The 27,749-nt window shown below is 44.9% G+C and overlaps 2 protein-coding genes across 5 annotated transcripts; one reads left to right on the plus strand and one right to left on the minus strand.

Moving 5' to 3' along the window:
* On the minus strand, window positions 1-19,400 carry GLOD4 (glyoxalase domain containing 4). The gene is made up of 9 exons (XM_005888223.3): window positions 19,247-19,400; window positions 15,980-16,029; window positions 15,317-15,437; window positions 11,223-11,367; window positions 8,323-8,459; window positions 7,309-7,395; window positions 6,922-7,035; window positions 6,746-6,832; window positions 1-351 (listed from the first exon to the last, which is right to left on the minus strand). Exons 1-9 carry the CDS (start codon window positions 19,334-19,336, stop codon window positions 286-288), a joined length of 897 nt encoding a protein of 298 aa, XP_005888285.1. The 5' UTR covers window positions 19,337-19,400; the 3' UTR covers window positions 1-285.
* On the plus strand, window positions 19,383-27,327 carry MRM3 (mitochondrial rRNA methyltransferase 3). 4 transcript variants are annotated; one of them, XM_070390295.1, is made up of 4 exons: window positions 19,383-20,273; window positions 20,990-21,157; window positions 23,262-23,461; window positions 26,037-27,327. In XM_070390295.1, the coding sequence occupies exons 1-4, from the start codon at window positions 19,463-19,465 to the stop codon at window positions 26,064-26,066; spliced, it is 1,209 nt and encodes a 402-aa protein (XP_070246396.1). In that variant the 5' UTR covers window positions 19,383-19,462; the 3' UTR covers window positions 26,067-27,327. The 4 variants fall into 4 exon arrangements, with proteins under 4 accessions (XP_070246396.1, XP_070246395.1, XP_005888327.2 ...); XM_005888265.2 differs by lacking the exon at window positions 26,037-27,327 and having other exon boundaries at window positions 19,406-19,776; window positions 20,029-20,273; window positions 23,262-25,745; XM_070390294.1 differs by lacking the exon at window positions 26,037-27,327 and having other exon boundaries at window positions 19,387-20,273; window positions 23,262-25,745.
* Window positions 27,328-27,749: the final 422 nt, after the last annotated feature.

Consider the following 27,749-nt stretch of genomic DNA (forward strand, 5'->3'; position numbering starts at 1 on the left):
TCCCAGCCTGGAGAAGAATTTATTACTGATCTAATAGAGTTACATGCAGACTGTACCTGTGCAGTGACAGCACAGATGACAGCAAGAGTTCTTTAAATGAACTGATGATGATAGGATTTTCTAAAATATATCAGAGCTTTTAGAGATTAAAATACACGCATCGTCACCACCCCAGCCTCTCTGCCTGTACAGGAACCAGCAAGCTGTGAGAGCATCATCACACGAGGCAGGCCTCACGGGTGCCGGCCAAAAATCACCGACGCTTGCTGCATGTGATGTCTGCGGTTAACCTGTCGCCTTTGGTTTCTTTTGTGCCGCAAACCATTCATCACTTTTATCTCCTGCAATTGCCTGTAGAAACGAAATTGGAATTACTTAAGTCTCAATCCAGAAAATAAAACTTAACGATCTACTTCGTACCTCACTGCCCACAATCAAGAAATTAATAATTACAAGATGTTCACTCAGTAGAGTCTTGTGTTTACTTTGACAGAGGTTGCTGTTGGGTATCGAGCAATTGCTTGTCAGTTCTCACTTTGCAGAGTAAAGGGCAGAGCCTGCAGCCAGGAAGTGTGGCTGACGGCTGGCTGGAGAGCAAGGCCGAGCACACCAGGCTGTGGGCTCTTTGGAACAGAAAGTGCTGGCACTCTTAGCATCTCGGTAGGCTCCCAAGAAATCTTTATTTTTATTTGACTGTGCCACATAGCACATGGGATCTTAGTTCCCCCACTGCACATCGAACTCACGCTTCCCTGCAGCGGAAGCACGGAGTCTTCAGCACTGGACTACCAGGGAAGCCCCCTCTCAAGAATCTTTAGTGATCAGGAGACTCAGCCTAATCATGAGACCAAATGTGAAAAGTTATTCTGACATTTTAGTCATGAGCTTGGAACTGATTCCTTTTCCCACACCTTCTTCCTATTTCACTGATGTTGGTACTATTTCATTTGGGGCCGCTTAACTAAAAAAAGCTTTGTTAAGAAACAGTATGCTTTGGTTCCACCAGAGTCCTTTTATTGTATTAGTCCATGGAGTTGAGGTCTTAGAAGGGGGCAGGGAAGTTGGCAGGAAGCAGGGTTTACAACAGAAGTCTCCTAAAATGCCGGGTCCAATATAACCAAGTGTAAGCTAATTAGCTGTTTGGAAGGGAAATACATTCAAGAACTGAATCACAGTTAGGCCTCTGTTTCCACGGGTTCTGTGTCTGCAGATATGGAGGGCTGACTATGGGACTTGAGCATCCTAGGATTCTGGTATTCCCGGTGGGTCCTGGAACCCATCCCTGTGGATACTAAGTGACAACTGTACCTTTAAAAATGCCAGTTTTCATTATGAGGCAGGTATTATGCTGGGTTCAGGTGTGGCAGCAGAGATCAAGTCTGACGCTTTGAGGAGCACATGAAATAGTTGAGGGTTCAGGTATGGAAACAGCTCTTTTGCAGGTAGATGTGTGTGCGTGTGTGTCCTGGTGTATAACAGGACCACAAAACCGTGATATCAGACCAGGGGAAACGAGTAACTAGCTGGCTGGAGAACTAGTGTAAAATCATTCATCTACTTCAGGAAGTCAAAAGATGTTGTCTGCAACTGAACATGAAGAAACAGTGAAGCTGAGAGTGGCTGCCATGGGCAGTGGGACTCAGAGATGGCATCACTGCATTTATATAGAATCTTAGTACTATCTGATTTTTCATTTCAATGAAAATACACACTCAGTCGCTAAGTCATGTCTGACTCTTTGCAACCCCATGGACTTCAGTCCACCAGGCTCCTCTGCTCATGGGATTCTCCAGGCAAGAATACTGGAGTGGGTTGCCATGTCCTCTTCCAGGGGATCTTCCCAACTCAGGGATTGAACCTGCATCTCCTACATTGGCAGGCAGATTCTTTACCACTGAGCCACCTGGGAAGCCCTTGATGAAAATAAAAGGTCTTATTTGTTTTGTGTGTTTCTGATTTTTAAACGCATTTTAAAAATACATTGGTGAATTTAAAAATCAAAACTATGCCAAAAAAGACCAAAACCTCCCCATATCCCAAAGACACAGATGTTTCTGTCTTCTAGGAGCCACTGAAAGTAGGGAAAAACAACAAACTGGTGTGAAAAACCCAAGAAAGCTTCTGAGTTTTGCAGGATGAGCGGAGTAAGTGGGGAGGGGAGAACGGAAAGCAGCCCTTGGGCGGAGGCTGGAGATCTACCTTGGTTAATATAAGTGGTTCAGTGGGACTGAAAGGAGGTGAGCGGGGGGGAGGCAGCACACACGGTGGCCCGGAGCATCACGTGCTCTGTCAGAGCTCTGAGCTTATCTTGGAGGCAACAAAGGGCCATCAGAAGATTTAACAGTTTTTTTTTTTTTAACTTATTGGATTTATACTTTAGAAAGCCTACTGCTGGCATCAGAGATTAACTAGAAGCTGGGAGGAGGTTTGTGCAGTATTTGGAGGTGAAAATGAGAGCCTTTTCAAAAGAGAAGTAGACAGAGGATTTCCCAGGGAGAACTCTCAGCTCTTGGTGACTTGTTGCTAAGAGAATGTAGTGGTGAGGAACAACAGTATTCAGAAATGGCTCTGTGTGTAAATCTAAAAGTACTGTAAAAGAAAAAGCATATTAGGGACTTCCCTGGTGGACCAGTGGTTAAGAATCTGCCTTGCAATGCAGGGGACACAGGTTCAATCCCTGGCCAGGGAGCCAAGATCCCACATGCCCGGGGGCAACTAAGCCTGTGCACCGCAACTCCTGAAGCCCACACACCACCAATTAGAGTCCATGCACCGCACGACACAGCCAAACAAAGAAATGCTTTAAAAAAAGCGTATTAAATGTTAAAAGAAAAACTGGCTTTGAGGATTCTAGCTTAAACAACTGTGATAATAGATATACAGTAACTACCAGGGAAGGAAGCAGAGTACAAAAGAGGAAAAAAGAACTGCCTTTGAAACCGGAAAGACCTCTCTTTGGGCCCCTGCCCTGCTAACTTGTGGAATGTATAATATTGAGTGACTTATTCTTTTGAAACTCAGTTTCCTTATCTCAAAGGGGAATGCTATCCACCTTGCAAATTATGGTAAGAGTTACAGAATATAGGTAAGGCACTTAAGAACAGGTCAATATAGGAGATGCTTAATAAATAGTAACTTTTGTTTTTCTATAATATTAACGAAGAATGGATCTGAAGTAAGACAAAGTAAGTTACAGGCATGTGGAGTTGTACTGTTCATGGTTTGTCCAGGTTAGAGGTTCTTTGGCTGTAACACTAGTGTGGCCCAAAAAGCACGAGGCATGAAAGGAAGAGTTGATAAACTGGATGGAAAGAAATGTCTTCTCTTCAAAAGACTCTATAAGAAAATAAACAGGCAAACCACTGAATGGGAAAAGTGCTCATCTTTACAGATTACCTAACAAATGACTCGTATCCAGAAGTCCAACCCATCGATAAGAAAGAGTCAAATTTTTTTAAAATGTGGATTTAAATGGACCTTGAAAAATATGCAAATATTCAAATGAGAAAAAGGACATTCTAGGATAATAAAATAATGTAAGCAAAGACACACAGAGTGAAAATAAATTCATATTTAGAGGTTAGAGAATGGCTAAAATGTAAAATACATCATTGGTGTGTCTACTGGCTGGTTTTTCATGAAACTCAATGGATCAGGTAAGTTATTCATATTGATATAGTCCAATCATATTAAAACCAATTAAAAAATACACAGAGCAGTAAAGAAACAAACAAAATACATGGGACAAATTAATATATAAAACCATTTTTAGATGGCCAGGGAAAATTTAATAACTGGATTTTAGGTGACATTAAGGATATATTGTTGATTTTTTTTGGCCATGCCATGTGGCATGGGGGATCTTAGTTCCTGGACCAAGGATCAAACCCATGTACCTTGTATCAGAAGCATGGAGTCTTAACCACTGGACCACCAGGTAAGTCCCACATTGTTGATTTTTGAAGTGTGATGATGTCGCTGTGGTATACAAGAAAATTCCTTAACTTAAAATGTGTAAAACACATAAGTATTTATGGTTGAAATGACATGGCATCTGAAATTTGCCTTAAAATTCTCCAACAAACATCTCCACTGCCAAAAAAAGTGGGGTGGAAAGGAATGATGAAAAATTATGGCAGAGTTGATGGGTGATAATCACATAGGGATTTGTTGTTCTCTTTTGTGTATATTTGGAATTTTTAATCATAGCATCACCAACTCAATGGACAAAAATCTGAGCAAATTCCAGGAGATAGTGGAGGACAGAGGAGCTTGGAGTGCCACAGTCCACACGGTCTCAAACAGTCGGACACAACTTAGTGACTGAACAATAATTAAAAATAAAATTATGGCAAGAAATAGACAAAAAGAGAACACACAAATGCTGGTGAGGATTTAGAACAGCTGGAACTCTTCTATACATACACGACCGATAGTTTAAAATATTCAGTCACTTTGGACAACTGGCAGCTTCTTAGAAAGTAAAAGCAATTCTCCTCCCCTCACATTTACGCAAGAGAAATGAAACATAAGTCCATCAAAAGAGTCACATGAGACTGTTCATAGCAGTCTTCCTTATAATAGATAAAAATCTGGAAAAAAATTCCAATGTCCACCACTGAAGAATGGATAAGCAGATTACTACATCCACAAAACTCAGCAAAAGGAAAAAAAGAGAACTCTGGAATGTGCAATTACATGGAGGAATCTCAAAAATGTTATTGAAAGAAGCCATTCCATTTATATGAAGTCTAAGGATAGACAAAGCCAGTATGACAGAAATCAGAACAGTAGTTGCTGCTGGGAGGAGGAATTGGAAGCTAAAAACGGACATAAGAGAACTTTCTATAATGATGAAAATGCTCTATATTTTGAGTAGTGAATATGAGTTTATGAAAGTATCAAAATTTATCAACATAAACACCAAATTTCTGTACACTTAAGTTCAATGTATTCTTTACCTTAGTAACAACAATCAAAAACGCCCGTTTAGAGCTTAGAGGGGAGTGGGAACTAGAAATTAAGAAGACTAGAACAGATGATGGCTGAAGCTCAGAGCAGAGATAACCAGAGGAGCAGGTAACTTCTCAGAGAAAAGAAAGAATGTACGAGGAGAGTAAAAGACAGCCAGAGTGGGACCGTGGGCAACATCACTTCAGGACCAGTCACAGAAAAAGGTGCCTGTGGCTGAGGGGAGCCGTCAGACAGACAGGAAGATGGCAGAGTCTCCAACATCAAGGGAGAAGAGAGATGAGGAAGTCGGTCAGTGATGAAACAGCAAGAACAGTCTAGCCAGTCTGGCAACTGAGAGGCCGGAGATTCTGTTTTTCCTTCGTGGTAACGTTTAGAAACACTAAAGCTTCTGTACGTTTCTGGCTTTGACAAACCTCAACTGAGTGTCCGTTATTATGTCAGGAGTTTGCCAAGCACTATAAACCACACAATCCTGGGAGGCGGATAACCTTATTTCCTCGCATTTCTGTATAAGAAAACTGCAGTTTAGAGACTTGAAGTAAATTTCTTAAGGTCAGTCACATAGATACTAAGTGAAACCAGGACTGGTGGATTCATTCCTTTCAGCAGCAGCAACGCATTCACCGAGCACCGCCTACCTACGAGGTTATGAGCGGGAAGCTGGGGAACGACACTACACAATGGCTTCGAAGGCTGCTAGATCATGTCTGATGAGGATGGAAAGCAGTCACTGGATTTGGCAAGAGGGAGGTCACTGATGATGTCAACGCGAGCGTTTCACTGTGTGATAGGAGCCAGTGCGAGACAGAGTGAAATGTGAATGGAAGGCAAGAAGTAGAAATGGTACCAAAGAAATTAACACAACATTATGAATCAACTATACTTCAATAAAAAAAAAAAAACAACAAACCAACTATGAGATAATAGCATTCATGGCCAAAGAAATCTGTGACTGTCTCCTCCATTTTGCAGGCAGGAAATCTGGGTTCAGAGATGCTGGGAATCTGTGCTGAGATCCCCAGGCCACACAGCTTCATCTGGAGTGGCAGCCCTCACTCCCCTCCTCAGGAGCCTTGTCACTATGAGGCACAATCTGATGTACTTCTTCTGTTTTCCTTCTCATATTCTGAAAGCAAAATACCCGCTCTGCCTCAGAAAACAACTCCAATGAAGTTTCTTCTGCTGTCCCTCACCCCGCCCTTCTCACCACCTGCAAACAACTAGCTTCTGTATTTCTTTCATTAAAAAGGGATGACTTACTCCATCAATCACTATCCTGACAAAATTAGACAGTAAACACACACACACACACACACACACAAAGAAGTAGAAATGGCGTGCAGGGAGATTTTTAGAAGGAACCTGGAGAATGGATATGGGGTGAATAAAGAGTTTTTCAAGATATTGGAGATCGTTTGTGCGCTGGTGAGAATAATTCGCCAGGAAGGAAGAGGACGATGCTGTAGAATGGAGAAGATATGACCAAGGGGCTAAGACAGTGAGAATGGATGGCGGTCGGGCACTTCCGGTCTCTGAGCAGAACAGTGATGTATTTAGCAGCAGTGGTTTCCTCAAGGCAGCCCGAAGGGAGGGAAGGCGCAGATGCTGCACCGCGCCAAGAGTCACATAGGTGGTCATGAAGTTGACACAAGTCTCTGGCTCAAGTCACCCCAACAGCAAAATGACAGAGTTCTGAAAGTAAGAACTGCCCTTCTCCATACACATTATCCCCTTTGGCCAAAGGGGACAGGAATTTAGAAATGAGACTCACGTCATCCAATAATTTGTTTCCCTCTGGATCCACCTTTGAGAGTTCTCGAAATGCTTCATCCCCCACAAAGCAAATTTCATGTCCATCCTACACCAAGACAGAAAAGAAATTTGGCAGAGAGACACCTCAGAAGAAAACCCTGGGGGCAGCCTGTCCCCTTCCTGGGTGATACTTACAGGGTCGGCCAAAATGATCACTTGCACGGTCGCCTTCCCTGGAGTGTCCAGACTCACCAGGGGAGTCAGAATCTTCTGGTTCTCCCTTTTCATCAAGTCTTCTAAGTCTGACAACTTGAGGAAAACAAAAAGGCACAGTGAGCAAGGGGTGCCACACCATGCTGGGGCCGTGGTCCCCGGCAGCCCTGGAGGACTCTCAGGTCAACCAGAGAGAACCCTAGCACCACCTGTTTGATTTCTATTATCTCAGCTGCTCTAGAGACAACTGCTGAACTTCATACCAAAGCCACAACGAGCATGAACCTGGAGCAGGGTGGGCCAGGGTTCCTAGCTCTTGGAAGTCACGAGTCACAGAGTTTCAACAGAAGACCTGGTACCAAACATTACCTCTTTCTGAGGGCAAGAAAAGGCAATGCGTCCAAAACCTGTTGCATGATCAACTTTCCCCGGGATGGCCCGCAGCTCCAGCTTACACTGAAAAGACATGAGAAAGTGGGTTTATTTTTCAGAACAGGTCTCGTGATTAAAAAAAACCAGACAATTCAAACCAGGATAAAGAAATAAAGTAAATTCTAAGTCTCCCTCCTACTGTCACTCCACTGGCAACCAATCAGCAGTTTCCTGTGTATCCTTCTAGATACACAGCACAGGCATATATCCTTTATTATTTTTTTTCATACAAATGGTAACATAATTTATATATTATTCTTTCCTTTGTTTTTCTCTAATTAACGTTGCCATCTCAGCACATAAAGACCCATTTTTTGATGGCTGCTTTAGTAGTCCATTCTATGCATGAACCATAAATCACTCAACTACTGAATCCTTGGAGCATTTAGGCTATTTCTTTCTTTCTTTTTTTTTTTTTTCTCCACACCGGGCCACTTGCAGGCTTTAGTTCCCCTACCAGAAACTGAACCCAGGCCCTCAGCAGTGAAAGCGTGGAGTCCTAACTAGTGGACCACCAGGGATTCCCTAGGTTATATCTTGCTGTTACAAATAACGCCACAGAGATAAACTTGTACACACTCCTTTGTGCACATGTAGGATGAGTACGTCTATGAAATAAATTCTTAGTAGACTTGCTGGGTCAAAGTACAAGGACTATATCATGCTCAAATGTTACTTTTTTTTTTAAAAAAAGAGGAAAATAGATGATCATCACTGCATTAAGTCTTGCCTACATCTCCTCTGACTAAACAAATCCACTCCTGAAAGGATATATCTCCAAATATAAATAAAGGTAACATCTGGGTGGTGAGTTTCCTGGCAGTTTTTATTTTCTCCTTTCTGTTCTAAATACTGAATTACTATGAAGAAACTATGTGAATAACCTTCATGTCAACCTCATTTATAAGTCAAACCTAAAGTAACAGATTATTTCTTTCTAAGATCGTTCACCTGGTTATCAGCATAGCCCAGCAAAGCCCTCTGTTTCTTCTCATCTTCTTCATAAATTTTCATTCCCAGTAGATTAGACCAGTAGTTCAAGGACTTCTGAAGGTCAGACACTGCTAGAGTTACTTTTAATACAGGATCTGTAAGGTAACAAAACAGCAGAAATGGACAGGGCAGTGCAAAGGAATGGAACCGGCTCAGGTACATTTAAGAATTTAGTTTATGATAAGAAAGGGATTTTAGGTCAGTATGAAAGGGCACTGTTAAATAAACGGCATTAAGATAACTGGCTTCTTACGGTGGAAAGAAGTGACACCTTTAAACTAGACAGCAAAACACATTCCTGATGGGTTACAGGGTTAAGTTGAAAGAATGAAACCATGAAAATACTCGAAATAGGTGATTATTTAAACAATTTTGGGATAGAGAAAGATCTTTTTTTAATCTGACATCAAAGATAGAAAGATCATGAAGAAGAAAATGTGCTAGGTTAATCATACAAAATGGAAAACTTGTACACAACAACCAAAACAAGAATTACAATCAAAATTAAAGACTAAACTACAAAGTAGGAAACATCTTTTTTAACAACAAAAATGAGCAAGAAGTCCTTAATATTTAAGTCACCTTTCAACATTAATAGGAAAAAGATGCCCATCCTAGAAAAATAAGCAAAAGGAGGAACATGCAAAAGCACATTTAACCTCACAAAGTTAGAATTCAAATAAAACATTTTGTTATCTAATTGGCAAATGATTTAAAAAAGTTTACAGAGTTAACTATTACAGTGCAATGGGAAAAACCATAATGGCAGAGTGTAAATTAGTAATATTTCTGGGCAACAATTTTGACAGAATGTGTCTAAAATATGTCCCCTGCTTTTGAAAGAACAATCCCATTTTCAGCAATTAAGGAAATAATTGTGGATGTGTGAAGGGCTTTCACCAAAGACACTCATCACAGAGTTGCTCATGACAACGAGACACCAGGGACAAAGTGAATTTCTAACAACAGACAACTGTTTCTCTTCCTATGATGTCACACAGTAGAATCCCGTATGTATCCGATTATGTAATTAGTTCTTTGGATCAAAAAGTTGGAAGGATATACTCTAAAATGTTAACAGTGGTTATCTGTTTTCTTCTTTCTGCCTGTATGTCTAGGGAGAAAAAAAAATCTGTATTTTTGTAAAAAAGAATAACAGTTATATTAAAACGCTTAATATTACTGGAAACTTCTATCTTGTAAAGTGACTTTTGGAAGAGCTGTTCCAAGCCTACATCTGACTGTGGTAAACTCAGTGTAGTTTTCTTCCATTTTCACTGCCTTAGCCTGTGTGCTAGACTAGCAATACCATGACTAAAGCAAGGTGTCTGTCACAGGAACCTCTCCCTGGCAGATTTAAGTGTTCCCCATTCATTGAGAAATCAACAAATCCCAACTGACTCACACCCTGAAGGGATGCAGGGACAGGAATAGTTGCAGTGGGAGTGACTACACAAGAGTGATTCATTCCAAGGATGGACACTACCCAGACTGAGAGACCTGACTATACTACCAACCAGAGATTAAGGCTCCCACGGTGTTATCACCGCAAAGAACGAAAACATCTCAGGCCTCTGGGGCCCACCATTATTTTACACACTGAAGTATCATGAAGACTATGGAAAAAGTGTACTGCGAAATTCATGGCAGGAGTTAGATATCAAAGTTAGTATTTCAAGCACCAATCACCTATCAATAAAAATAGTCATGGAAATCCCTTACATCACCTGGGAAGTTCCAAAATACCATCTCTCAGTAAGTCCCACAGCACCAGTCTAACCTCCCACACTGGAATCGTTGCCCTTTCTTCTTCTGAGCTCTGGATGAAAAGCATGTAACATTAGTCACAACCATCAGACTCAGTCTGAGGGGCATCTGGGACCTGAGGCAGACCAGCGTGGGGGAAGAGAAGGTCTCCACTTTGGGGCTTGTGCTCATGGAGGGAATGGCTGGCACAAGTGCCCCTGCTATTCACCAGCTTTTTTTTCTTTTCCTTTTCTTGCTTTTGGTTCTTTCTGGCAAAGCAGGTAGCAGAATTTTCAGCAATACACGTATGATGCATGAGGATGCCTCTGAGGTACTTGAAATGTAGCGCAGTTTCTCTCCTGCTCACTGTGGGGGTCAGCGTGGTGGGCTCCTCACCTCACTCACCTGTACTCACTGAGAACCAGCACTGTAATCTGGAAAACTGTCCTCAGCCAGAGGAGACGACTAACTGGTCTAAGGATAAATCTGCTTCTCTTGCCTGCCTATGACTGGTTCAGGAGCAGGGTATGTGAGTCGACTCTGACCAGGAAGTTTGCTAGAAGATTCTAGGAAAGTTTTGCTGCGCTTTTAATGAAGAGCCACAGGAAGTCAGTTTCTCTTTCTCCTACCAGATGAGAGTGTGCGGGCGGGTAGCCCCAAATGCTACTGGCAGTCACCCTACCACCGTGAAGGGGAGAAGGGGACCCCTGAGGACAAGAGGGTAGAGAGATCAATCTGGGTTTTGGATGCTGTTGCTGAGCTGCTGGATCAACAAACCCTGAAGTCTCTCCGACCAAGACAACACCTGCTCTATGAACTAAGACATTTTTTTTAACCATTCAACCTAGAGGTAGGTTTTCTGATATTTGCAGCTGAAAGTATCCTACATCGACAAGTTACCAGTAGAACCGAACCAGTCCAGAACACTGATAGGGATGCGCTGAAGTTTTGACACGAGCATATAATTTCTTAGAGGACAAGTAACAACACTGGCTTGGGAAAGACAAGTCATGTCAACATGGAGACTCCACAGGAGACGGAAGTCAAGCTCCCTCTCTCCTTCCTCCAGATGCCTTTAGACAGAGGGCTTTTGTCAGTCCAGATATAATTACCTGACTGAGGTGGACTACAGTCCTGCAAATAGAACTTATATCCTCCAGGGGCTTTGGTTTCAAACACACCACCTCCCATTTCACCGAGCGGCCACTTCAGCTTCCTAGCGTTGCTGACAGCTTGCCTGGAAGCCACCGTGATACCCTAGGACAAATGACAGAAGATAATCATCCGAGAGCATAACCGCAACAGATCTCCTTTAGAAGGCAATGGGGTAAAACCCCGCTGCCTTTATGTCAAACACCTAAGACTTAAGCAGCATTCAAAACTTTCTGCTAATTTTGAAGTCAGTCTTGGACATTTTTCTCCCACAAAGATTCCAAACATTGTGGATGGTTGGCCAGAAATTCAAATGCCAGAGAAATTAGACCCGTTGAATAACAAAAATCAGGCTTCCCTTGTGGCTCAGCTCGTAAAGAATCCACCTGCAATGTGGGAGACCTGGGTTCGATCCCTGGGTTGGGAAGATATTCTGGAGATGGGAAAGGCTACACACTCCAGCATCCTGGCCTGGAGAATTCCATGGACTGTGAATTCCATGGGGTCGCAAAGAGTAGTCAGACACGACTGAGCGACTTTCACTTTCACTAACAGAGAAAATTCCCCCTCATTTTCAAGATCTGGTCAGAGAAATCTTGATCTTATCCTTGGCTTGCCAGCTACCTAATTAAACTTTTTTGCTTTTTACTTTTAAAACCAAAAAATATAAACAACTATCAAGGCATCCTTTATTTAAGTGTAATCAAAATACCTAAGAATGTACACTATGCCTTCCAATATATCTCGCCTCATTTCTAGCTTGGATGGTAGATCAGCCTCTGCCTTCAGTCTTGTTAATCCATCAGCCACTCTGCGACTGGAGTAAACATTCTGAAACCCACCCTACTGTCTGCCCTCAAGACGGCAATCCCATGTTGTCATTCTTCCGCTTAAAACCCTTGATGGCTCTTCATTTTACCCTGGGATGGCTTACAATGGCCTAAAAGGGCCAAGACGATCTGACCCAGGTCATTTTTTATTTTTGGCTGTGTTGGGTCTTTGTTGCCATGAGAGTTTCTCTCTAGTGTGGGGAGCAGGGGTTCCTCTCTAGACGTGGTGTGAGGACTCCTCACTGCGGTGGCTTCTCTTGTTGCAAAGCACGGGCTCTGGGGTGGGCGGGTGTCAGCAGTTGCAGAACGTGGGTTTGGTAGTCGCAGCTCCCAGGCTCTAGGGTGCAAGCTCAACGTCTGTGGCACGCGGGTTTGGCTGCTCCAAGACATGTGGGATCTTCCTGGGCCGGGATCGAAACTGCATCTTCTGCACTGCCAGGTGGACGCCTTACCCCTGAGTCGCCAGGGCAGCCTCGCCCCTGACCCAGGTCATTTCTGAGCCCATCTCCTCCCCCTTTACCCCTCTCTACCGTCCTCTACGCATTTTCTCAAACATGCTGTTTGAGGGCTTTTGCACTGGCTGTTTTCTAGCTGAAATGCTCTTCCCTGAGACACTCACACAGCTAACTCCTATCCTCTTCAAGCCTTTGTTCAAATGTCACCTTCTCACGAAAAGCTACTCTCGACACCCTACTCGAAACTGGTCATTCGTACCTACCCCAAAGCTCCTTTTCTCTCTCCGTTCTTTGCCCATTGCAATGATCATATTTAAAACAATATTAGGTTATTTATTTATTCATTCATTCATTCAAATTTATTATTTATCGTCTGTCAGTCTGTGGGCCCCCTCTCCTTGGTTCATGGCACCAAGTTGGTTTTCCCCTTTTTTCTCTGCCTGATTTAAATTTGGAGCATAAATAGAAAGATAAGAAGAAACACAGAGATGCTCACATGCACTGAAGCACCAAATCCTACGACTGCTATCTCTGACCTCTCTCAAATCCATCTACTCTCCCTCCCACTGCTGTCACTGTATAACCTTTGGGCTGGCTGCCTTCCTTTCAGTCTCGCTCCCTGCCAACCCAACCTCCCTGCTCTAGCCAGGGGTTCTTGGATACTGCAAATTCTGTGTTATGCTCCTGCTTAAAAATGGCTCCACTCTGCTTTTAGAAGGACAACTAAGTGTCCTGATATGATGCGTCCCCAGGGTACTCCTCCAGCCTCAACTCTACCCTCTCTCTCCTCCACACACTAAGCTCCAGTCAGACTGCTCGACTCACAGTTCTCTGAGCGCCAGGCTCCCCCTCACCTCCAGGCCTGTGCACGTCTCCCTCACCTGGCTCGCATGTCTCCTCCAGGAAGCCTTCCCTGAACTCTCACCCATCAGAGAACAGGCTGGAGATTCCTCCTGTGTGTTTCCACATCCCCCTCTTCCTACTCCAATCTGAGACTTGTCACACTGTATTCCTGTTGTCTCTTTACTTGTTTCCCCCATCAGACAGGGAGCTCCTTAGGCCAGGAAACATGCTCCACTCTCTACTGTATCCCAGCATCTAACAAGGGATATGCCATAGAGCAAGTCACAAGAAATATGTTAGATGAATTAGTCAGTGGCACGGAGAGTGAGAAAAAGAAACAGAAATATATTAAGTCTGAGCCATCCTTTCCATTTACAAAACACTTTTGCAGATATCAGACCCTTGTACAAACTTCCATCTAGTTACCTTTATTTTAATGTGTCAATGAGTTAATGAATGAGTTAACAGGAATAATGAGAGCAAATGACCAAAATAACATGAGGTAGATTTCCTGGGCAGATCCTGAGTCAGAACGAATTACTCCACTCCAGCTGTGTATCTGGGCCCAGTGACACTGTATCTCGCAGTAACTGATTAGCAAGTGGTAGATACAGATAGGACAGACTAAAGGGACAAAGTAGGTGATTAAACAGTGAATCCCACTACGGGACTGTAAGGAGAAAAAAATATGGGAGACCCCTGTAAGCTAATGATTACTCAAGGAAGCAAGTGAGCTTAACCACAAAACCAGGCAGGACTTGCTTAGTAACAAAACCATGCAACTGAAGTGTGGGACATGCCCTCAAAGAATAAGACAATGGTGGCACGAGACCCACATCCTGACCAGCGCGCTCAGTCAGTTAATGATCCCTAGGACAAGATCTCTGCATACAAAAAAAAAAAAACCCAGTAATTTGTGGACCTAGCTTGACCATGTAGGGATAAGAAAACTGCCCTGCCCAACCTGGAGGAGGAGCTGATGATGGGAGCATGATGTCTACTCAAGAAACACAAAATTCTCTCCTTCTACACTTTTTCTTTGATTATAAAACTGTAGCCCACCAAGTTCTTGGGACATGGCATCTCTTGCCTGCCCACTTGTAAGCCTCACAAGCATCCTGTTCTAATAAATCGCTTATCTATCACTTTAGCTGGAGTTGAATTCTTTTCTGTGCTGAGTCATAAAAGACTATGGCACCAGAGCTCTTCAGAGCCCCCTGAACAACACCCAGTGGTTTCAATACTGTTACTATAATAGATGCACAATAACTTGAGGTCCTGAATGAATGAATACAGTGTATGCAATGCCATTTTTTTATCCTTAAAACCTTGTCAGATTTTTCTGTGGCTGGGATTGACTGTAATCGCCTGAACCAATCACAACTGTCCACTAGAGAGAAAACATTTCTCTGGATGGTGCTGGGAATCTGATGAACCAATGACTCTGGCCCCTCCACCTCTCACGGTTCAGCCATTCCCCAAGGGGAGGCCTGTCTCCTTCAAAGCTGTCTCTACATCTCAAACTTGATTTCTAAATGCTGGGAGAACACATTTCATCCTGAAGCCAGCTTGGAGACAAGATGCCCAAGCAGGTTTTTTGGTTTTGTTCTTTTTTATTTTTTTTAATATTCAATACATTTTTATTTATTATCATTATTTTTTAAATTGGAATATAACTGCTTCACCACATTGTGTTAAGCTTCTGCTGTGCAACATGAATCAGCTAACTGTATACCTAGATCCCCTCCTCGTGAGCCTCCCTCCCACACCCCACCCCAGTTTAGTTCTTTTTTAAATAGAAATCATGAAACTGATTACTAAACCATGCCCAAAGTCATCAATTCAGTTAGTCATCATTATCTACAGCTGTCTCAGTGACCTCTCAAACATAAAGCCAAAAACTGGCTAGAACAAAATGATATTTACCAGGAAGTCATTGCCAAGCTGGTAGCTGCCGATGCCGTAATTGTAAGTCAGCTCTGTGACAAAGTGATCATCCTCAGGTCCATACCCCACCATTGTTTTACTCCATTTCCCATCATAAGGCCTAGAAAAGTGAAAAAAAAAAAAAAATCCAACCCAGTGATCACAGACAAAAATCTGCTTCAGGCCGCTCTCAGAGAGCTATTGGAACAAGAAGTGGGCAGTCCCCTCTGGCCCTCCAAGTACCTGTAAGGACGTGACGGCCCCGTCAACAGAGGCTCCCAGGACCACCCGTCTGGCACTTACTTGAGGGAAAGACTCATCTACCTTTCCTTGAAAGCAGGGAGCTGCATCCTGTAGGGACAGTTCTCCCACCTGACCTTAACTTATGTTTTGCATATTTGTCAACAAGCATGCAACTCCCATCAGGCCTTGGAATTTCAGGCCATGACTACTGAGTTCAACTAAGAGATACTCGATAAGACATTGCTTCATCCACAGAATACATTTCTTTGTGACCCTGAAGCTGCCTCCCTAATTTCTTATTTCTGTTTTTTATTGCCTCCTTAATTTCCGCTGCTGCCTTCTACCTGCTTTGAGAAACTGCTTTCTATTCTCCAGGGGTATTCAAACCTTAAGGAAATGTTAAGAAACAAAGTGTCATACCCATTACAGGCAGCTTTGCAGCCGTCCTGGAATTCCTCATGCCGAAGAATCTGGTAAGGGAATTAGAATAAATGGTAAAGTTTTCTTCATACTGCACACCACATATTTAGCACAAACTAAAATGTCAAAACACAGACATTATCATTTGCAGGCTTTTACATTTAAGATGAACAGAAGATGACGAGCTGGATATACTTCCCAGGCTAGAAAATGAGGTAAGGGAGCGTGGCTTGATGCTGGGCTTCCCTGGTGGCTCAGTGGTAAAGAATCCGCCCGCAGTGCAGAAGATACAGTTTTGATCCCTGGTGCAGAAAGATCCCACATGTTGCTGAGCAATTAAGCCCTTGGGCCCCACCTACTGAGCCTGTGCTCTAGAGCCCGGGAGCTGCAACTACCGAGGCCCGTGCTCTGCGACACGAGGAGCCATGGTGCCGCAGCTAAAGCAGTCCCCACTCGCTACAACCAGGGAAGAGCCCAGGCAGCAATGAAGACCCAGCACGGCCGGAAAAAAAGGAACAGCTTGATAGCAAGGGTCAGGCAGCCAAGCAAAGCTGTGAAATGTACTTACATCAGGAAGCGGTAATGTGCAGTTAAAAAAAAAGCGTGGCCTTCACTTAGTTGTGATAGGGACAGAGTAAAGGGACAAAGTAGTTGATTCAATAGTGAATCCCAGTAGGGGACTGTAGGTAGAAAAAATATGGGAGACCCTGTAAATGATTACTCAAGAAAGCAGGTTTGTGTAACCACAAAACCAGGCAGGCTTGCTCAGTAACAAAGCCATGCCACAGAAGCACAAGATATGCCCCCAACAATAAAACACTGGTGGCACAAGAGCCACATTCTGCCCAGTAAGCTCAGTAAGTTAAAGATCCCAAGGACTCGCTCTCTGCACACATAAGAAATAATAATTTGTGGACCTAGCTTGACCACCTAGAGACAAGAAACCCCCTTGCCCAACCTGGAGGAGGAGCTGATGATGGAAGCATGATGTCTACCCAAGAAACACAAAGTTCTCTCCCTCCCCAGTTTTCCTTTGATTATAAAACTGTAGCCCACTGAGTTCTTGGGGCATGGTATCCCTTCCCTGCCTGCTTGTAAACTTCACAAGCATCCTATTCTAATAAATTGCTTCTTATCTATCACTTTGCCTCTGGTTGAATTCTTCCTGCATAGAGACATAAAGGACTAGGGTACTGGGAGCTCACTGGAGCACCCCAAAATGACATCAAATGGTTTCAGTTGCATAACTCTGAGAACAACATATTAGGGTCTGAGTCTAATATCTTATGAAAATAGATAATTTATTAAAGCATTTGACACAGAGCCTACTACACAGTATGATCTCAATGTGTCAGTTTCCATTTTCCTTTTTGAGCCCTACAGCTACTGCTGCAGTTCAAGCTCTCATCACACCTCTCACAGACTACTGGAAATCATCCTTATTGATCTTTCCTTAAAGCCACCATAAAATTAAGCCCCTAAAGCACAGCTCTCATCACATCACTGCCCTGTTCCAAAATGTAAGATAGCTCCCCATTTACTATGACATAAAATCCAAATTCCTTAGCATATTATTCAAGATACTATAAGAAGCAGTTCCAAGCTATTTGTCCTGGTATCCCATCTCCTCAACTTCAACTAAGTAATCTAAGCTAAAGGCACGTAAATCTAGTTACGTTTCCCAAACATATCTTACTTGTGCATTAGCTGTTCAGATCTATAATCTAGGTCTGTGGAAATCCTATCTTTAGGGGTCAACTCAAGTACAAGGTCTCTATGAATTATTTCCTGAGGACCCAGGTCAGAGTTAAATCTCTCCTCTTGTACTTTTATAATAATGATAGCTAATACTTACATAATACAAACCACATGTCAAATACTACATATATAATAACACTTAATCTTTACAACCACCCTTTAATCAATGAGGAAACACTTTAAGGGAGAGTTTTGTGGTTTTCTATCACCACATTTTAACTTCCATTACCATCTGCAAAGTACAAATACAATTCCCACCAAACCAGGATCTTAACTGAGGACAGATAACAGGGTCATTTTCATCTTTGTCACCAAAGCCCAAAACAGAACCATGAAATAGGTGATATTCTTTAAATGATTGATGAATTTAGGTAATTCCCTTTGTACTCTGCAGTGTCTCTACATTAAGTCTTACTCTTGCACATTGTAAACAATGTTGCCTGCAATTCCATTTCAACAAGGATCAAACCATCAGCTAATGCAGTTGCTCACCAACAGCACACCCTGAGGGGAATTCAGGATGGAAAAATAACAAGAAGCATTCTCTGCTTTTGGATTCTGGTCCTAGACATTTAAGATACATTTCTAAGGAAAAATTTCAAGGTACTCAGAACCCATCTTGCCACGCACAGAAAAGCACTAAAACCATTAACTTGAGCTGCCTATTTCTGTGCTTAGTAGTAATCTTTTGATGTTCCTACATGGTTTTGGGTTCTTCCCCATCTTCAAGCAAAAATCTCATATACCTTCTAGCTCCTCCCTTGCCTCTTCAGATCAGTTCCTCAGAGCTATCGAGAGGCTGTCTTCCACACTAGAGTCCTTAGGAAGGTCCCCAAATAAAAATTAACTCAAAAATCTTAGGTTGTTAATTTTTCCTTCAGTTGACAACATCTAAAGTCCCTCCGTAGCAGGAGCCTTCCAACAGCTTCCACCTGTGCTTGCCACCCAGGTGATCTCTGCAGAATCACAGCTGGGGAGATGCCACTTCTAGGTGTTGGAAAGGAGAATGGATTCTGATTTCACACTTCTGAGACAAGCTGGATCGTTCACCTAGACAGAGTGAGTGATCCATTCAAACCAGCCCCAAGAAAAGTAGAGCTCTGAATTATGCTGGTATCTAAAACCAAAAGGCTCCAAATCAGAAGAGTCATTGTTTACTGGAAGAGTATTACGTAACCTTTTATTTACTGTCTTTCTCACAGACTGGAAACTTCGCAAAGACAGGAATAAACATTCGTTAAACAACTTAAACTGAAAGGACCTGTGTGCGCACACAGTCGGCAACTAGTAAGTGTGAGCCCCCTTTCAAAGTCCATCTAACCCAAGCCGCAATTCGTGATGCTTCCTGAACCTGAAAACCACAGAGATAATGGGAAGTCCTGGGGCTAAGGTCCGACACCCGAATTCGCAGTGAAATTCACATCGCACCCCTTTCTCCTCCCTCGGCCAGGTGGGGTTCAGTCACTCGCACCCCCCTCGAGCTCCAGCCCCTCTCCGCCCCGCCTGCACCTTCATCCCCAGGACATCGCGATAGAAACACGCCGTCTCGAAGCGGTTTCCCACTTTGAACACGAAGTGCAGAGCTCTGCGATTCGCCATGACCACCTACACTACCACCGGTCACGCGTACGGCGGCGCACAAACCACAGCTGACGCCGGCGCGTTAGTGACGTCACTGGCCGCCGCCGGCGCGCCTTCGTGACGCGACCCACGGGGCGGGGGAAGATGGCGGCGCTAGTGAAGCGCGTGGGATTGGGTACGCGACCTTTGCTGCCGGTGGTGCAGGCTTGGGACCTCGATGCGCGGCGCTGGGTCCGGGCACTGCGGCGGAGCCCCGTGAAAGTGCTGTTTCCATCTGGTGAGGTTGTGGAACGGAAGCTCGATCCCGGGAAACAGCCTCGGAAGGCAGCGGCAGAGGCCAGTCCCCGGGAGCAGCGACAGAAGCAGCAGATTCAGGGGCCAGCATCCCAGACGCCCAGCACCTGGGAAGAGTCGGGGCTTCGCTATGATAAGGCTTTCCCTGGAGACAAAAGGCTAAGGTCATGTGTTCCCGAGGCTTGTCGAGTTTTCTCGTTTCTCCTCCCTCCTCATGGCGAGAGCTTGACCTCTTTCCCTTGCGTTCTCTTGGAGCACACCTCTCTGGTTTTTATTGTGCACAGAGGGCAGAATAAGTGTCTTTCTAACAGTTCGTTTGTTTCTTTCACTACGAAGCTCTTCATGTCTGCTAGAACTCGATGTGTGTCCGTAATGAGGATGTTGGTAATTACCCATCTTTTTGTTTCCACCCACAGCAGTGTGATGACCATAGTTAAGTCCAGGCCATTTCGAGAAAAGCAGGGGAAGATCCTGCTGGAAGGTCGTAGGCTGATTGCAGACGCTCTCAAGGCTGGTGCTGTGCCCCAAATTTTCTTCTTCAGCCGTCTGGAATACATAAAAGAGCTGCCCATTGAAAAGCTGAAAGGTGTTAGCCTCATTAAGGTGAAATTTGAGGATATCAAGGATTGGTCCGACCTGGTAACACCACAGGGAATAATGGGTCAGTGGTTGTTCACTGTGTCTGTAGAAGGGGAGGCTTGGGATCATTTGTTCATACTTGTCTCAGGGCAACAAATTTAAATGAAATTCACAATATTACTGGGCCTAACCTTTTCTTACAACACAGTTTTCAAATCTGTGAATCTTGTATTTTAAGTGGAAACTGAAGCCAGTTGTCTGTCATCATTTGATTTGTGAGTTTTTATAGTCTGCAGGGAGTAATCACTCCTCCTCAGACCTTATGTTTTGGGAGTCACTTCAACCTTTAATGTTCATTTAAAACTTAAGAAAATGTTGGGAATTCTCTGGCAGTCCAGTGGTTAGGACTTGGTGCTTTCACTGCCTGTGGGCCCAGGTTCAATCCCTGGTGGGAGAACTAAGATCCTGCAAGCCACTTAAGCCTGGCCAAAAAAAAAAAAAAAAAAACTAGATCACAGAATAATTACATAGAGTGTGATTTTACTATAAAAGAAAAAGCACTTATATATGGGTAGATGGACATACATGTAGGGAAGTGCATGGAAGAAGTTCTGAAAGGATACATTCCACTATTGAAAGCAGTTATGAGGGAGTTGGCGGGGGGCACACTGAATTTATTCCATCGGAATGTTTACATGTATGTAATTACAAATACACCAAGAGTGGTAAATAACCAAAACGTCAAATTACTCCCCATACCCACATCAGACAAATGAATCACATTTCTTGTTTCCTCAGGGATTTTTGCCAAACCTGACCATGTTAAGATGACATACCCTGAGACTCAGCTTCGCCACACACTGCCCATATCATTGATTTGTGACAATCTCCGTGACCCTGGGAACCTGGGGACAATTCTGCGATCTGCTGCTGGGGCAGGCTGCAGCAAAGTGTTACTCACCAAAGGTAAGATCGCCTGTTACTGGGTGGATTAGGTGGCTGTTTGTAAGTGAGCTGGCTCCGTGGGCAGATGTGTATGGATTTGGTTCTTGGATCTGTCCCTTGGTAGCTCTGTGTAAGTGAGCAGCATTGTGAGCCATCTGTTCCCTTATCTGGAAAGCAGGCGTAACAGAATCTACCTGGTAGGGTTGTTCTGAGGATTAAGTGAGATGAATGTCAAGTACTCAGCACCATGCCTGGCATGCTCATTCTTGTTGATTATCTTTAAAATTATTTTGACACCTGCTAGGTTTTTAAAAGAAATAGATGCTGGTTTTAACACTTGGTTCTGTCCTCTCATCATAAAGAGAAATTTGTAGCCTTGGTTCCAAACAGACTTGCCTGGCAGTTGGGATATGCCTAACAGACCTATTACAGCCTGGAAGGAGGAGGAGGGAGAGGATCATCCATCAGAAACAGTGAAGCTGCCGTTCGGTGTAAGAGAAGTGGTCCCATTGCTGAGACTCGCCTGTATTGTTCTTCCCAGCTCTTTCCCCCCATCATCCCTCCCTGGGGTGCATCTCTATGCCAGCATGAAAGTGAGGCTCGGGGTCCCTATATCCATATCCCACTCACCTGCCTCACTGTTGAGAGCTCTGAGAGCAAGTGTGGTTTGGGGAAATGGACCTATATCACCCAGGCAGGAGGTTTTCACATTGTTGCTGGTGGCTGGTATGGGAGAGGTAGAGAAAGGCGGGGAACACCTGATGTGGTGCCCAGCGTAGAGGACCCGAGGATGAGGGGGAATCTCAGCTTGTTCCTTACTCCTAACTGGGTGGACTAGATGGCACCTCTTCTGTCCCGACTTGCCAGCCTCTTGGCACACAGCCCACCTCCCAGCCCGTTTGCCACAGTGCTCAGGAGAGCCTGTGCTTGGGGACCCACATAGACAGTGTTACCTTCTCCATGTCTTTTTTTCCTTTTTGAACTTGGTTTGCCTACTTAACCTTTCCTGAAGTTTGACAGATTAGCTTCTAAGATAACTTATAATGAGGAGATGTGTGCTAACAAGTCAGGGAGGGTAATAGATAGGTGGTGCCCCAGTCCTGCTGTCTCCTGGCTTGTGGCACTGGGAAAGGCCATGTGTCTGCTGATGCATGGAGGCGGTTGGGTTTAGCACGACTGCAAAGACGGGGTGTGTGCAGGACATGGCTCTGGCCTTGGTTTTTCCCAGGATTGTTGTAATTTCCCCATTACTAGTGTCCTCCTTGCTCCAGTCCAGATTCAACATTGAAGCCAAATGGGTCTTTCTAAAATATAAACCAGATTCTGTCCCTATTTTGCTTAAAATGCTTCGGTGACATTATATTGTCTTCTGGGTGAAACCCTAAACCCCTCGCCTGGGCACACCAGCCTCCTTTAAACTGGTCCTTTCCTGCCTCCTGCCTCATCTCCCGCCTCAGCCCCATTAATTGGCTCGATTATCATACTTAGTGTTTGGACTGTGGTGCGATTGCCGCTTCTGTAACTCTCCTCTGCCCTGGTCTTTCCCTGACAAGACCCTCCTGTCCTTCACGATCCAGCTCAGTGTCGTGTTCTCCCAGTGGTTTTTCCCTGATTGCCACTCTGTGCACAAGGGTTTTCTGTTACCCTGTTCATGCTTCTTTAACTTTAGTCGTTACTGATAATATAGTCACCTGCTGAAATGTCATCCCAGCACCACTGCCCTCTCTATTACAAGCTCCTTGAGGTTGGGGACTTCCAGGCTCTCCCATCTCCTGTCCAAATGTCTGGCATGTGTGGGAGGTTTTTTTTTCGGCCATGCCACATGGCTTGCAGGATCTTAGGTCCCGGATGAGGGATCCAACTCATGCTCCTTTGTAGTAGAAGTATGAAGTTCTAACCACTAGACCACCATGGAATTCTGTGTGGTATATGTTGAAGGAACGAAAAAAAGCTGTTTTAGCAGTTTGCTGGACGCTGCCACAGCTGGGGAGGCAGAGGTCCCAGCCACCAAGGCCACGATAGGACATTTTTGCTTTATCCTGATCCAGAACCAATCTGACTTCCTTCAAAGTCCCCTTGTCTGGGAAGGTTCATAATCTTAATTGAATCTTCTTTCATTTGCTAGGCTGCGTGGATGCCTGGGAGCCCAAAGTGCTGCGGGCAGGTATGGGCGCGCACTTCCAGGTGCCCATCATCAACAACCTGGACTGGGAAGCAGTGCCCGACCACCTGCCCACTGACACCCGCGTCTACGTGGCTGACAACTGCGGCCTTTACGTGCAGGCCCAGGCCCAGAGGTCTAACAAGGCCAGTGACTACGGCTGGGTACGTGACCAACGCCCACTGAAGTTTCATGAGTATGAGGAAGAGGATCTAGAGAGTGGAGCGAGTCAATGCTGGCTCCCTGAACTTGAGGTCCAGAGTTACGACTCAGACTGGACAGAGGCACCGGCAGCCGTGGTGATAGGTGGGGAGACCCACGGCGTGAGCCTGGAGTCCCTGCAGTTGGCCGAGAGCACAGGGGGCGGGAGGCTGCTGATCCCCGTCGTGCCTGGCGTGGACAGCCTGAATTCAGCCATGGCCGCGAGCATCCTGCTCTTTGAAGGCAAAAGACAGCTGCGAGTGAGGGACGGGCGTTAACACTGAGAGGAGGGTGTCTGGAAGCCGTCCTCAGCTTGAAGTTGTCTCTGGTTACTGGAAAAATAAGAACTTCCATGACTTTCTGCTCAGCCTCAAAAATAAGGAAGGTCAAAATTCCTCCTGAGGTCTCCCATCCTCCCACTGATTTTTATATGTGTGTGGGTGGGTAAGAGACAACAGTAAGTGCTCCCATGGAGTAAGTGCTCCTCGTGGCTCTTATGTTTTTAAAAATTGTCCACCAAAGAGCATCTTTGTGCCCAGAAAGTTGCTGAAGGCATCATCTTGGGCAGGAGGACCCCTCCCTCCACAGCTGCAGGTGTTTGCAGTCAGGGAGGGCTGGTTAGAATGACCAGGCTTGGTCACTTACTCCTCTGATCATTGGTCAATGGAAAGTAAGCCCCTGTGAAGTGCAGACCAGTAGATTATGTTAAAATGCTTTATTTATTTCAGTGTGGTCAGTGGGTGTCAATGCCCATCTTTTCATCTTGGCCTAGTGGTGAGGACATTGCTGAGAGATTAATGACCCAGGAAGCTAAGGGTACAGCTAAGGCATTCAGTAGTGTTAATAGTGGTTAATAGTGGTTCTTCTGGCTCAGCTGTGTTAATCTCTTTGATTGTTCATTCAGGCCATGACTTAGACACTGTTTATGTATGACACAGTTTTTTCCCCCCATTTCTGGTGAAACAGCTCATTTCATCAGTTGGTATTATACCTTCTTTGCATCTCTGCAGATATTTGAAGACTCTCAGTTCAGAAAAGGAAAAAGCAGTTTTTAAATCTTCAGCTTAATCCTGCATCTCTCAACAAAGCCATACTCTTTGTAATAGCTTCCTGCTGTTAGTCCTGCTTTGTGTAACCCTTTTGGTTAAATGGAATGACTTGTTTACATTAACCCCTCGTCCAGCATAAACAGAACACCAGTGTTCTTGGTGCTGTGTGAACAGAGGCTCCTGCACAGAGAGGGGCGGAAGTTCTGAGGATGAACACTCAGGGCCCTTGAGCCCACAGCTCAGCAGCAAAACCCTGCTGTTCTCTTAAACCAGGGCAGGCTGAATCCTTACTGAGCACCAGTGGGATGTAGCCAGGGACATGAGGGCAGGGGCAGGTGGTGATCACTGTAAGTCACTATGGGAAGTGGGGGGTGGGACTAGAGTATGGGACTGACTTTTAAGCAGTGTTTTTGCAGCCACAGAGAATATGGTTGAAAAAAAAATAATAATAAAAAAAAAAAAGAGAGAGAATATGGTTGGAGACTGAGATGCCAGCAGTGTAGTGTGAGCACCTCCCTTCCATATGGTGGCTCCTGCCTTGATTGGGCTTCCTTGGGAGCCCCTCAGCTGCTCGTCCCAGGGAGGTCCAAAGAGTTGCAGCATGCCCCAAAGGAACTAGGGACCTCTCCTAACCCCTTCACCTCGCCCAGGTTCCTGGTAAACCAAAAGGTCACGCATGGCTGTGCCCAAGTGGCCCCAGTGGGACTGCTTTGTCATGTTGGAGAGGAGTGGGTTTTGCAGGAACAATCTCTCTGGTTGGCTGTGCTCTCTCAGGCTGACAGGCTGGAAGCTGCTTTGGTCTGGACCTGCCCAGGGCCCCACATAAATGTTGGGTGACAGTGGCCCCTGGAATGTTCTTGAGAGCGTCTATCCCTGTTGGCCTTTAGAAACTAGAAGAGCCCGCAGCCTTTGTTCTGTGCTGAGCCCACAAAGGCTGCGTGTGGCCTCCTCTGCCAGCCTCACAGCCACAATGCCTGCAGGTGAAATGGGCGGACAACCCACAGACCAATACCACTCTACTGACAGTCTCCCAACACCTCGGAAAAGTGCTAAAGAAACATACATCACTGAAAAGAGGCTCCATGCCTTTTCAGCATGAAACCAGCCTCCTCTTATTTTTATTCCTGGGTTTTTGTCCCTGCTGATTTTTGTCGCAAAATAAAAACCAATGAAAGAACAACACACCTATATCTTGTCTTTGTTCAGAAAAACAGTACTGCAAAAGAGCCTACGCTGGTTTTATCATCCTGGTTGTAAGAAGGAAAATAAATTTGCGTCCCCTTCTCTTTATGATCAATGACTTGTATACCATGCCTTGTGAGTTCTTTATATATTTCTGGGTATAATTTATCAGAGGGAAGGGGCAGTCTTTCCTTTTAAATGATCATGGGGGAGCAAGTGGTGGTAAAGTTTTTTACCTACTGATGGAAATTAGCTATCTTGAATCCTTCTCAGTTTTTTACCAATATTTATGTCACCATTTCCCCAGGAAACAGGGATGAAACTGAGCAGCACATGACAAGTAAAGAACATTGCTCGGCTGAAAGAAGCCTTCAGAACTTCAGAAGGTTGGCCAAGCTGCCCCTTGCCTTTGTGCCGCACGTAGCTGTAGTGGTGGTATCTGCCACAAGAGGGCAGTCACACCTCAAAACGACTCCCAACGCTGAAGGGAGGAGTGGGGATTTCTCCTGGATACAAGTTGTTCCAATCAAGATCAGATCAGATCAGTCGCTCAGTCGTGTCCGACTCTTTGCGACCCCATGAATCACAGCACGCCAGGCCTCCCTGTCCATCACCAACTCCCGGAGTTCACTGAGACTCATGTCCATGGAGTCAGTGATGCCATCCAGCCATCTCATCCTCTGTCGTCCCCTTCTCCTCTTGCCCCCAATCCCTCCCAGCATCAGTCTTTTCCAGTGAGTCAACTCTTTGCATGAGGTGGCCAAAGTACTGGAGTTTCAGCTTTAGCATCATTCCTTCCAAAGAAATCCCAGGGCTGATCTTCAGAATGGACTGGTTGGATCTCCTTGCAGTCCAAGGGACTCTCAAGAGTCTCCCAACACCACAGTTCAAAAGCAATCAAGAGGATGGAGTCAAGTCTCCCTCTACCACCCTGGGCCTGTGGCAAGCTCAGAGTTGCTGCAGTGGGAGATCCATCCACATTGTCATTCGTTCTCGGCAAAAGTCTTAAAAGTACAGAAAGTTGGACCAAAAACTAAGAAGGAAATGGACAGAAATGGGAAGCAGCTGCTACAGGAAAAAAACTAGCACATCTTTTTCTTTTGAATGGAGACTCTGGAAAAGCAGCCCTCAGCAAACGCTGATGTCCCCAGGTTCTTTGAACATCCATTGGGAACCCGCCACCTCGCCCTCTAGGAGTTTCAAGATGGGAGGCATAAAAGCCCTTACCCCTCCCCAGCTTCGGTTGCTATCGCACCTTAGAATTTCAGTCATTCACAGACAAACGTATGGACACCAAAGCGGGAAGGGTGGATGGGATGAATTGGTAGAGGACATACATATATAAGAACCTACTGTATAGCACAGGGAACTGTTCAGTGCTCTGTGGTGAACTAAATGAGAAGGAAATCCAAGGAATAGAGGACATGCATACATGTGGCTGATGCATTTTGCTGTACCAGAAACACGGCTGCTGCTGCTGCTGCTAAGTCGCTTCAGTCGTGTCCGACTCTGTGACCCCATAGACGGCAGCCCACTAGGCTCCTCTGTCCCTGGGATTCTCCAGGCAAGAATACTGGAGTGGGGTGCCATTGCCTTCTTCAATGCATGAAAGTGAAAAGGGAAAGTGAAGTCGCTCGGTCGTGTCTGACTCTTAGTGACCCCATGGACTGCAGCCTACCAGGCTCCTCCATCCATGGGATTTTCCAGGCAAGAGTACTGGAGTGGGGTGCCATTGCCTTCTCTTAGAAACATGGCAGTGTTAAGCAATCACACGCCAATTAAGGGGAAAAAAGTCATTAAGGCCCAGAGGATAAGCCAACCTTGAGGAACTGGTTTCTACGTTTCACCTGGAACCTCCTAGCACGTTCCCCAGGGTTATTAACAACACCAGATGTCACCACAAGCTGAGCTGCCTTTAGCTCCACTTTTGTTGTTACATCACGTGAAGACCCCAGAAACAGCACCACACCCGGGCTGGTACTGAAAACCATCTGCTGTGCTGTGGACCCCTCTTGGCCAA

The sequence above is a fragment of the Bos mutus genome, chromosome 19 (assembly GCF_027580195.1).
Source record: "Bos mutus isolate GX-2022 chromosome 19, NWIPB_WYAK_1.1, whole genome shotgun sequence".
NCBI classification, from domain to species: domain Eukaryota; kingdom Metazoa; phylum Chordata; class Mammalia; order Artiodactyla; family Bovidae; genus Bos; species Bos mutus.